The following is an 11,504-nucleotide window of genomic DNA, read 5'->3' as shown; positions in this document are numbered from 1 at the left end:
AAAATGAAGACGAGAGTGACGAGGCTATCGTTGCCGACGAGACGTCTATGCCACCGCGCCATCGAAGCCGACCCGCTACTACAGCCATTTCAAAGCGTCAGAAGGTTGTTCGCTGGATAGAAGATCAAATGAGTCAGCGGGAAAATCGCAAGGGTATTTATGCCTTTGCTGTAGACGAATTTCCTGAGATCTTCAGCTTGCGAACAAGAAACGCCAATATCGCCAAAGCTATGGACTGGTGGAAGAAAAGGGGAACTTTCTTGGCAGCCAAAAGGGGGTATACGACGCTGTCGTCTCGTCGCCAAGGAGGTAGAAAGCGCGTGAGCCTGAAGGTTTTACCTGGGCGCGGACGTTCACGCGCCGTATGGATGTCTTGGCTGTATGGGCATCTCGTGGATGAACTTGACCGTCTTCGAAAAGCGGGGCTCAAGTTTGACGCCAGTATGCTGCGTCAATTGGCACTGCGAATCCTACGTACTCAAGGAGAAGGCTATGATGAAGAAAGTGTAGATGAGAACGGTGCTAAGCTCTACGATAAGGTGACTTCACGGTGGATTCAAAGTTTTATGGAGAATCATGACATCGTGTTGCGAACTCAAACCGGCAAAAAGCAGGTCAGTGCAACTAAGCAGGCTGCAATAGATCAAGAAGTTGCGCGCCACCTAGGTAAGGTGAAGCGTGCATTTGAGGATGGCTCGTTGAATGAAGAAACTGTGGAAAATATCGATGAGACTCACTTTGTAGTCGACTTCGACAACAAGAAGACGCTCGGGTTTATCGGCGACAAGCAAGTTAAGTACGCGGATGTTGTGTCAGGCGGGGAGGGCATCACAATGGTCGTGAGGATTTCAGGTGGTCCTGGAGCACGCATTTTGCCTCCAATGATGATCTTCACTAACAAGGACTCCAAATATCCGATCCGCGGCGTATAGAACGATGTACCCGGAGTTTGCTATCGTACGGGCCCTAAAGGGTGGATGGATAAGAGAGTGTTTCGGCAGTATCTCTCTGAGAATGGAGCGATGAGTTCGGATCGCCTAGGCCCGAACGAAGACCATCTTATTGGACAATTGCGCATCTCATTTAAGCGAAGAAGAATGCAAGGTCGAGCTGGCTACTCTTAATGCCAAGCTACAATTCTTTCCTGCCAACGCCACGGATCTGTGTCAGCCAGCGGACTCTTTCGTGATAGCCAAGATTAAGGATGTTTGGGCTAGACTGTGGAACGAGAAGAAGATTGACCTTATCGAGGAAGAGCAGTGGCAGGATACAGTCCGAAAAGATGGATCGTAGTCGGGAAAATGCGGAATCCGGGCAAGAAGTTTTTCCTGTCTCTTGCTGCTCAAGCTGTACGCGAGGTCAACTCGCACAGGGATAAAAACGGCATCACCTACGCTCGCAAAGCCATGATAAGAGCTAATGTGTCCTTGGACCTTGATGGAGTATGGAGAACAACACAATTGTTTCCTCATCTGCAAGAAATTATTCGAAAATACCTGGATCATTTCGCTGGAGACGTTGCTGGAAACACAGAGTTGAACACCAGCGACAAAGTGGAAATACCTTCGGCGACGGTGATCGGTACTCTACCTTCTGGTATGGTTTATGCCGACATGTAGATGTGAGATTAATTTCAGGGCTACATAAAATAATAGCAATGAGATTTATTTTACCAAACACTATTTAATGGAAGTTCATTAATACTCTCACGGAGATCAATTGCTGTGTGAGATAAAACAATTACTTCACACAAAATAATTTCAATGAGATTCATTACCGTGACCACTGTAGTGCCTGGAAAGCTCACACTACAAGCCGTGAGTTACGACGCCTAGCGCTCAGTGAGTACTAATTTAATCAGATAGTTTCATCCAATCAGACCGGCTGACTTTTCAGATTTAATAATTTCTGTATCTTACGAATGCTCGACACAAAATTTGTGACAACTCAATCGAAATGCTCCTTAGCAATGAAGCCTACTTTTCAAGTTAGCCGATGTACTTGATAGAGCTCGTCGCGAGCTTTTGATTCATACTCGTTGCAGTCAACTTTGAAGCTCGCGCCAAGATACGACCGTTTAAAAATTTAAAATTTAAATGTTGCTTAAGTTCGAAATTGGTTCTAGAGTGAAATTTTGCGGGGAATCCGAAAATGTCCTCGATTTTGCTCAATTACACGTGGAAGCTATTGGATATTAAGTTCGCATGAACTTTTTTTATGGACCGCACGAAAAATTGCATTAGGTAAAGTCATTTCGATTCAGCGCTGGGACATCTTCTGTCCTCCTTTACAAAAAGTCTTAAGATGGCGTTCTGGTTTAACTTATTAAAAGCGATCAATTCGTCTCAAATGATTGAATCTATATTACTCTTGTCAAATTCCCAATTTTAAACGGTCACGAAACTAAAACTAAACATGTAGTAACATAATATGCTAAAAGTAATAAAAGATATTCACAAAATTTAAAATAGTGAAAACATTTTTTTTAAATCTCAAGTAAACTTTTGAATTAAGCTTTTTCCGAGACGAGCAATTCTTCTTTCTTAGAGCACAGTGTCGTGAGATGTCGTATGTCGTAAGATGTCGTTGCCCATATCTTTTTGTTCCAGTTTGCAGCAATACAATCAGAGATCACGATCTTGGTCTTCTTCATCGTCATCCAAGTGGCTAAGCACTTCGTCACCCATTCCCGAGCGGTCGTTAATAAGCACCAAGTGCCAGCCAAACTGCAATTTAAAAACTAGTCAGTTTAATACATCACAACAGAACAGTCCTCCCATATCGTCTCTTACCTGGGTCTTGACTTTGTGAACTTCTCCCACAGGCTTCTCGAAAGCAACCGTGTCGAACTCGGGGACCATTTGGCCACGACCGAACGACCCCAGATCCCCACCCTGGCGACTCGACGGACACTTGCTGCGTTCTTTGGCCAAACGAGCAAAAGTCGACTCGAGGTCGTCGGCCGCCTGCAGCTCCTTCAAGATCTCGTCGCACTCCGTCTCGGTAGGCACCAAAATATGACTGGCGCGGGCCTTAGGTTTGTCCGCCGCCACTAGGTGCTTTGTGCCGAAATCATTAAGCACTGTAACGGCGAAGAGCAGCGCCAACAGCGTCGTGTACACTCGCTTCACCGCCATCTTCTTTTTCGATCTTTCGAGTGTCATGACTTTTCACCCCGAAAACTATGTGAGACACATGAAAACGTACTTAAAGCAATAGCACTAAACTTTCTTACCACGCATTTTTGAGGGCGGGGCTACTAATCGGTTTCTCTGACATGAAGGCTCCGACAGCAGAAGAGGTGCTAGCGCTCGTGAATGCGGCCACGGGGCCCGATGGGACCATGGATCCGACAATGCAGCATCTACTCATGCAAATGCAAGAGCAACATGCCCTGAATCAAGCTCAGCTTCGAGGTCAGGCGCAAACCCAGCATCCCCATAGTGAAGTCAAGTTTAACGTCTCGGAGCAACCCAAGCCTGAAAAATCGGACAACGGCCACGGTACTGCCAGTACCGTCATCGACTTAATGCCATTATCGGCAGCTGCAGTGGCCATTGGGTCGTCCACCAATTCCGCACTGGAAAAGTCGACCTCCGAAGTGGAAGTTGCCTCTGGCCCGGCTCCACCTGCACCTGGAGCTCCACCAGCAACATTAACAGCAACTTTAACCTCCAAGGCCATGACGCGGAAAAGCATACCGTTAAGTATGAAAAAAGAGGCCATCCAATGGATTATGGGTCCAGGTAAAGGGATTCCTTCGCGTGCCGAGAAGCATTTTGGAGCGCTGAATTGGGACGTCAGTGCGTCTTCGTTCCGCAAGTGGTGGAAGAACCGCGACAAGATCTTGGGCGACTCTGGAGGCAAGAAGCGAATCCGTGGAGGAGGCAGGAAGCCGTACCTGGAAGACTCGGAGGAGAAGCTTTTGGTGGTGGTGATCCAGGAACGAGCCAAAAAAGACCGCGTGACGCGGAAATGGATCGCCAAGACGGCGCAGCACATGTTCCAGCGGTCTGACTCGACGTTCAAGGCCTCGGAGAACTGGGTCACCAAGTTTATTCGACGGAATGGGACTCACACTCAAGCGCAGTTACGTTACTTATGAGCCGCAACAATTGAAATTAGAAGAGCAGCACCAGCAGCCCTCGACGAGTGGAACAAGTGACCAGCCATCGACTTCGGCCCCAAAGTACGTTTAAAAGATAAAACTGGTGTGCTGTGTGGAGGTTTACCTAACGTTGACATTTGTGTTTAGCATTGTTGTGTAGCAGGTTGGCTTTTTGGAATAATGGGAACGACCAGACAAGTCCTGTATAAGACGTTTGAGTCATCTCGCCCCGCAGTTTTTACAAACTCTGTGTTTCGTATTCAGAGCAAGGTTTTATTTTGGTAGGAATCTTGTTAGTGACAGTGATGGAGCCATACTTTGGCACCGCAATAACGTTATTTTTCCGGGATTTGTGGCTTGCATCGCGGATTTACAAAGCCACAGTGGTAATTTGTTCGATGAAGATCGTGCTGTTCTGGCCGGCGGGGCTGCTGTTATTTTCTTCGATATCGGTTTAATATTCGACTATTGCCGCAAATTTACCAATCGTATTTTACAACATGTGATCGTCAATCGTACTGTAAGATATTTCTTGCAGGAAATGTTTTTGTGTGGTGTGTACATACATGTAATACTTATTTTCACGTAGATTGATGATACAAATATCAACGTTAATAGATTTTCTTAATGACGATTCCGGCGTACGAAGCACTTAACGGCGGGCGGCGTCGCGGTTGTTGGGGCTGGGGTCTCAGTTGTTGGCGCTAGTGTTGGGGCAGTCGTCGTGGGAGCAGAGGTTGGACTAGTAGTCGCAGGTGTTGCAGTTGTCGATTCAAATTGAAGATTTGTGTCAGTGCATTGACCCGCCGACAACGAAAATGTGCCCTCGATGACTTGACCTTTAATGGAGGTAAGTGCTACGTCCACAGCCGTGAGATCAACCTCCGACGAGCTCGTGATGAGGTAGTAGTATGCACCGCTGATCATCGACGCGACGTTGCCATTGATTCGGACGCTCTTGACTCCGATTACTGCATTTGTCGGCTGGACAGCGATCCAGAAGCCGTTGCTACCACTCTTGAGGCAGATCTTGAGGGTCTCTGGCCTCGGACAATCCACGAACTCCCATCGGATGGATAGGCGGCTTGGATCGGAGCCCGTGATGGTCTTGAATACCGAGGGCGATAGATCCAAGTCGCCGTATTTGCATTCAGGGCAGCGGTCTACGATCTGGACGATGCTAGACGCTGTTTGGTCTTCACACGCTTCGTCACTACACGAGACTAGAGCACAGCGACCACAGTTGCCCAAATTATCCCACTGCTCGTTGTTCAAAGCCGCATAATTCGTGGGTGCAATGCTGTTCCACGACATCAAATTGCAGTTGCCAGCACTAACTCCACCAAGCGTGTAAGTGGTGCCATCGCCTTCAAAGTACGCAGCGGAGGGATACACCGTGACGATGACGCACAGGAGGAGAGCGCGGAAGGTGAGTGAGTTGATCATGGTGAATAGACCTTTGATGCTGGACGTTGAAGTCGACTTGAGGAATGGCAAACCCGGGACGACAGCCGAAGAGATCAAGTTGAGTGCGTGGGTGGATCCACCGAGACGCATCGAAGTGCCCTACGTGCATTATCGCATGATGACTTTTTCCCGCGCTCTTCTATCTGCTCGAGGTGACCATTTCGGGGGGAGTTTTGTTTTGTAACAAGTCGCATGATGGGGTGGCGTGTGTGTGAGATTGGGTATTTTGTCGTAAATGGGATGTTGCTTAACAGCATCTCGATAGGTAAGCGTGCCAGATACAGAAAAGAACAAAGGCAGTTAACATCTTTGCGGATGATTTTTTTTTGCTATCCTGAGACTCGGGACACTCCCATCACTCTGGACCTTGAGATTACTAAAAAAATATATCAAAAAAATCTCGGTAGTTCAGTGGCGGTGATGACCTAACAAGTTAATACAAGCGCAATGAACGGTTTACTACGTGGACAAAACTATCAGAAGGAGCTCTCGTGCTCAAATGCAGTTAGACGCGACGGCTGCGCACCCGACACTTCGATGAGCTAGTTGTAGAAGGCGACGTCGTAATCGTAGAAAGCGGTGTGGCGGTGGGTGAAGTAGTCGAAGGCGTCGATGGCGTTGAAGTGATTGCTGAAGGGGTGTCAGTAGGAGTTGCACTTTCCTCCACGTCGTCCATTATAGAGCTTGCAGTGTCCTCTGCGCCACTTTTCTGCGTCTGAGTAGCAGCATTGGACGTCGGCGTTGGCATCGTAGTCGCTGGTAAAGCCGTAGTGGACACTAGTGTAGCTGTAGTGGACGCTGGTGCCACAGTAGTGGGCGTAGCAGTGGTGGACGAAGGTGTTGCTGCGGTAGACGCTGGTGTAGCCGTGGTGGACGTTGGCGTAACAATTGTGGGTACAGGCATTGCTGTGGTAGACACTAGTGTAAGCACAGTGGACGTTGGTCGGCGTCGTGGTTGTGTAGGTGGTCGTCTGATCGCTGCTGCTTGTGGTAAACTGCTGCTTGGTGTTCACGCACGCGCCGGCTGTCAGCGAGTAGGTGCCTTCCACAGTCTCGCCTTCAACGGATGTGATCGACACAGCCACCGACGTCAGGTCAACGTCACTTGTACTCTCGATCAGGTAATAGTACGCGCTGTCCACCATTGTGGTCGACTCGCCATTAATAGTTACGATCTCCACTCCAACCAGGGTGTTGGTAGGTTGTACGGCCACGTAGTATCCGTTGCTGCCGGACTTGAGGCAAACCTCGATGCTTCCTGGATTGGGGCAGTCCACGAACTTCCAGCGGATCGACAGACGGCTGGGGTCGGAACCGGTGATGTTCTTGAGCACCGTCGGTGACAGATCCAGGTCGCCAGAGCTGCACTCAGGGCACCGATCCAAGATTTGCACAATGGCAGTGGTGGTTTGGTCGGCACATTGGTCGTCGATGCAGGACACTTCGGCACAGCGGCCACAGTTGGCCAGGTTGTCCCATTGATCGTTGTTGAGTGCGGCGTAATTGGTCGAGGCCGTCGGGACAGCCGACATGAAGTTGCAGTTCCCACTACTTACATCGCCGAGCGTGTAGCTGGTGCCGTCACCTTCGAAGTATTCAGCCGAAGCCACAGCGGTGAAGCTTAGCGCGGCAATCATACGGAAGGCCATCTCGAGACTATGTCGCGCCGAATGCCAATTGGAAAGTGTCAAATTGTTTTCGTTATCGACGTCGACCGTGGACTTCCATAGAGTGAGACCAAGCCGTCTCCGCCACGCATTCGGCATGCTCGATTTTCATCTATCCGAGACCAAGATGCTCAGCAACTCGCGCGTTTGGTTCTTGCATGCCAGCTGGGTTCGTAAGAGGCGATGCTCGCCGCAAAGCGATAACGGCGGCTGCTTGACGGATCATTCGGAGTGTCGAGTGATCAAGACGTGCACTGATGGGTACAGCGTCAGTCTAGCTCAAGCTTTTGGCGACAGCATCATAGAATCCAAGCAAACTGTTGACAGTTGCCACATGACCGAACGTTTGATCAAAAGTTTGATTCGATAGGGCACGCCTCGAATGGGTGGACTTAAAAGCACGTTATACATTTTCCAGCGAAAATGCAACGCTCGACAAGAACGGATACTACGGACAGACACATGGAATGGCTATTAAAAATCTAGTTGCGGTGACGCCGACTTCTCACGTGGCACTTGGAGGTGTCACCGGATGGAGCAGGTGCTTCGGTAGGTGCATTGGTGACATCGGGGAAAGCAGTGGTGCCTTCAGGGGCAGTAGAAGTTGGGGCATCCGTCGCAGCCTCCGGGGTGGCTGGCGTAGCTTGTTGTGTGACCGGTGTGGATTCAGGAGCAGCGGGCGTGGCTTCAGGGGTGGTCGAAGCGGATGAAGAAGCCTGGGTCGCATCGGATTGAGAGCTCTGCTCGTACTGAGCTGTACTACCAGACTGGGAGCTCTGTGAGCCCTGCTCATTCAAGCTTTGACCGGTTTGCGAGCTTTCCTCGGATGTGCCGCTGCTGTACGTCTGCGTCGGGGAGGTGGCTGACGGTGTAGCTGTCGTCGCCGTTGGGGCGGCCGTTGTAGCCTTCGGAGCAGCAGTTGTCGGTGCCGGAGCTGACGTCGCGGGGTAGGACTGAGACTGGGAGGTAGAATCACCACCAAACTGTTTCTTGGTGTCCGTACACTTGCCAGCCGTGAGAGAGTAAGTGCCGGAGATCTCATCGCCGTTGACCGACGTGATCGCCACCTTTACGGCCAAAAGATCGGCATTTGACGTGGTCGCGACGTAGTAGTACGCGCCGTCCAGCATTTTCGTGGACGCGCCGTTGACCGTGACACTCTGGACCCCAACCAGGCCGTTCGTCGGTTGCACGGCGATCCAGTTGGCGTTGCTACCCTCCTTTAGACACACCTGCACGGTGCCCGGGTCCGGGCAGTCCACGAAGCGCCAGCGCATCGTGAGGCGGTTTGGATCCAGACCCGTGATTTTCTTGTACACCGTCGGCGACAGGTCGAGCGCACCGTGCGCGCACTTCGGGCAGCGATCGAGCACCTGGACGACTGCCGTTTTGTTCTTCGCAGTGCACTGTTCGTCAATGCAGGACACTTCAATGCAGCGTCCACACCCGGCGAGGTTGTCCCATTGCGCCTGGTTCAGAGCGACTGTAGTGGGTCTCAAACTCGAACACACACTAGGGAAGCTGGCGCTTCCTGTTAACCTTGATCTATTCTTTGTCTTGAGGTAAAACTCAAACTACCCAAACTTACTACTACGACGTGTCGGTAAGTGACATCACGTCCTCGACTATACCGTACGATCCTCAGCTATACCTTACGTCCTAATGCCAGCTTGGCCGCACGTTCTGTGCGGCCCAGTGCAGTGGGCAAGGCTTGGTCTTCAAAGCACCTGCCTCTACAGCGACGTAGTTGTCGGATGCACTCGGGATGGCCGACATAAAGTTACAGTTACCGCTGCTGACTTGGCCAAGTGTGTAGCTGGTGCCGTCACCCTCGAAGTACTCGTCCGCTGATGTGACGAACGCTGTCGCGAAGCCGATCAAGGCGACGGTGAGTCGTAAAGCAGCGACCATTATACTTGGTGAATACCCTCAAGTGAAGATGTCGGACTTGTACAGCGGAATGGAAAGTGAGACGGATGATTCGCCAACAAGGCAGCAGGGCAGAGTCAGCAGGCACGTGATGCAGTCCAGAGGGTACAGGTGAGGTCTACCCAGACAAGATTTGCAACAGGCGCCGGACTGCGAACCCCTGGCAGCGAACTTATGGTTCACGAGCAGCACAATTGATCGATGCATAATCGTTAGCATGGATATCACCGTGAAAATCACGCGGCCGTGGTGACCCCGCTTCAACTGTTCGCCATGTCTGGGTCACTGATCGGTTGACACGCACTGCGCGACGCGCCTTTGCAGTCGCATGGGTTCCGCTGTGAAAGCCACGTGCACTTCGGCGTCTGCTGAAGCCGATCAGCACGACGGTGTCAAGCAAACCACGTGGACTAACACGTGGGGGGGGGCAATCGGCGGAACATTATTTCATTTCAGCACTACAAGTACTATTAATAAGCAGAAGCATGCGCGTCGCGGCCTCTGTCTTGGTGGAAATGTGAACAGGTCCTAGCAAGATGCTCACGATCAATAATTCATTATTGACAATAAAAACCACGGTGGCGCAAGACCAGCTGGGCTTTCGGAGACCGCGAGATCGTGGATATTGGTCAAGGCGTGGGATCGCAAGGATGACCTAGCAGGCACCAGTGCCTCCTTGGAACGAGCTGTCAACTTCGCGTGGCGAAGGCACTCGCCTTCAAGGCACCAATGAATATCTTAGCCTCAAACTCCTTCACGTCAAGGAGTCGGTTCCCCGCTTGAGTGACCATCTGAACGACATCCTTGTTTGCATTGCACCCAACAGACGAATTTATGCTGAACCTCGCTCAAGTGATTGCGAACGCGAATTGTGTCTCTACTTCGAAGTATTATGCAACACTCTTTCTCATGGTGGATCAAATGCAGTGCTATAGCTCCTGTTTGATTGCCGATACTGTACTGTATACTGTTCATGTAACAAGGGTGGTGGAAGTATTATAGCTACTACAGTAGATACGCATCGAACAGTAAAACGAAACAGATAATATTTTTTACGTCATAGTTGTAGGTAGCCGAGCTACAAGGGCTCGCACTGCCACCCCTCAAGTTTGGAGATTATCCCTTTAGAACTGTTTCTTCGTGTCGACACACCCGCCCACCTTCATAGAGTACGTGCCCGAGACAACGTCCCCTTCGACGGAAGTGACGTCCACCTTGAGCTTGTTAAACGACACCTCGTCGGCGCTATCGATCTGGTAGTAGTAGGCCCCATCCAGCAGCTTGCCGGTCTTGCCATTGATCGACACACCCTTGACAGCAATACGAGTGTTCGCGGGCTGAATAGCGACCCACCACGGGTTGCTTCCCTGCTTAAGGCACACTTTGATGGTGCCCGGATTGGGACAGTCCACGTACTTCCAGCCGATTTTGATGCGCCCGGGGTTGTAGCCGACGATCTTGGTCAGAGCGCTGGTGGACATGTCCAGGTCGCCGTACTTGCATCCCGGGCAGCGATCCACGACTTGCAGCGTTACGGCTGTGTTCTTCTTACACTTTGGGTCGATGCACGTGGCTTCAATGCACTGCCCGCAGTGCTTTAGGCCATCCCATTGCGCCTGGTTCAAGGCCACGTAATTGGTTGATGCCTGACTCCAGGACGACATGAAGGCGCAGTTACCCATGTCCACAGCGCTGAGGTCGTACGGCGTGCCATCGCCCTGGAAGTAAGTCTGACCGGCCGACGTGGCAGTGACGCCAAGAGCCAGAAGCGCGGAATAGTGCAGGGCGCTCACCATCTTGTCAATTTGAAGGCGAATTGAGAAATGGGAGCTCAGATGAGTAGCGCGGCCAGAACGCAAAGTGGAAAGGAGGGCAGCGCCCTGCCGCAGGGCGCTGCCGATGCTGCAAACCAGTTCAAGGAACGACGAGGGTCTCTGGTGTGTCCCCGCGACGTAACGCTATGCGAGCACAGACAGCGCTGGACTTGCAGTAAGAGCACTGTTTTCGAGCATATCAACCGTAGATGCACATACTCCTGGATGGTGAGTCAGTGGCGGCTTACCCTTTCGAAATGAATCACGAAGCACTCGATTGCGGTTTGCTACTGCGCAAATCTCGTGCTGGTTGTTGTCGGAGGAATTACGATAATCCAGTACAAGAGTACTGGATTCTTGACGTATTTTCCCTTAGTTAATATGAAAACTAAAAAACGGCCTAATGCTACACAATATTCCTTAATTTGTGATTCCAAAACAGTGGACACTAGGGCACTTTTAATTTTGGCCCTACGTAAAAAATTACACTACGGAGCACTATCACTTCGACCCTCTCCT

The 11,504-nt window shown here is 50.7% G+C and overlaps 6 protein-coding genes across 6 annotated transcripts; 1 reads left to right on the top strand and 5 right to left on the bottom strand.

Annotated features, from left to right (window-relative positions):
* Positions 1-2,458: 2,458 nt before the first annotated feature.
* PITG_10707 (PpiC-type peptidyl-prolyl cis-trans isomerase, putative) lies at positions 2,459-3,148 on the bottom strand (the record flags this gene model as incomplete). Its single annotated transcript, XM_002901504.1, has 2 exons — positions 2,459-2,726; positions 2,793-3,148. 2 exons carry the CDS (start codon positions 3,135-3,137, stop codon positions 2,625-2,627), a joined length of 447 nt encoding a protein of 148 aa, XP_002901550.1.
* A 561-nt stretch (positions 3,149-3,709) lies between these two features.
* On the top strand, positions 3,710-4,105 carry PITG_10706 (uncharacterized protein; the record flags this gene model as incomplete). Its single annotated transcript, XM_002901503.1, has 1 exon — positions 3,710-4,105. The coding sequence occupies one exon, from the start codon at positions 3,710-3,712 to the stop codon at positions 4,103-4,105; it is 396 nt and encodes a 131-aa protein (XP_002901549.1).
* Positions 4,106-4,732: 627 nt separating this feature from the next.
* Positions 4,733-5,665, bottom strand: PITG_10705 (uncharacterized protein; the record flags this gene model as incomplete). The annotated part of the gene is made up of 1 exon (XM_002901502.1): positions 4,733-5,665. The coding sequence occupies one exon, from the start codon at positions 5,663-5,665 to the stop codon at positions 4,733-4,735; it is 933 nt and encodes a 310-aa protein (XP_002901548.1).
* A 937-nt stretch (positions 5,666-6,602) lies between these two features.
* Positions 6,603-7,224, bottom strand: PITG_10704 (uncharacterized protein; the record flags this gene model as incomplete). The annotated part of the gene is made up of 2 exons (XM_002901501.1): positions 6,603-6,617; positions 6,661-7,224. The coding sequence occupies 2 exons, from the start codon at positions 7,222-7,224 to the stop codon at positions 6,603-6,605; spliced, it is 579 nt and encodes a 192-aa protein (XP_002901547.1).
* Positions 7,225-7,724: 500 nt separating this feature from the next.
* PITG_10703 (uncharacterized protein) lies at positions 7,725-9,153 on the bottom strand (the record flags this gene model as incomplete). Its single annotated transcript, XM_002901500.1, has 2 exons — positions 7,725-8,816; positions 8,923-9,153. The coding sequence occupies 2 exons, from the start codon at positions 9,151-9,153 to the stop codon at positions 7,725-7,727; spliced, it is 1,323 nt and encodes a 440-aa protein (XP_002901546.1).
* Positions 9,154-10,195: 1,042 nt separating this feature from the next.
* On the bottom strand, positions 10,196-10,985 carry PITG_10702 (uncharacterized protein; the record flags this gene model as incomplete). Its single annotated transcript, XM_002901499.1, has 1 exon — positions 10,196-10,985. One exon carries the CDS (start codon positions 10,965-10,967, stop codon positions 10,296-10,298), a length of 672 nt encoding a protein of 223 aa, XP_002901545.1.
* Positions 10,986-11,504: the final 519 nt, after the last annotated feature.

This window comes from Phytophthora infestans, genomic scaffold (genome assembly GCF_000142945.1).
Source record: "Phytophthora infestans T30-4 supercont1.20 genomic scaffold, whole genome shotgun sequence".
Classification (NCBI taxonomy): Eukaryota; Oomycota; class Peronosporomycetes; order Peronosporales; family Peronosporaceae; genus Phytophthora; species Phytophthora infestans.
Note: the sequence above shows the minus strand (reverse complement) of the source record. Positions and strands in the feature narration are given on the sequence as shown.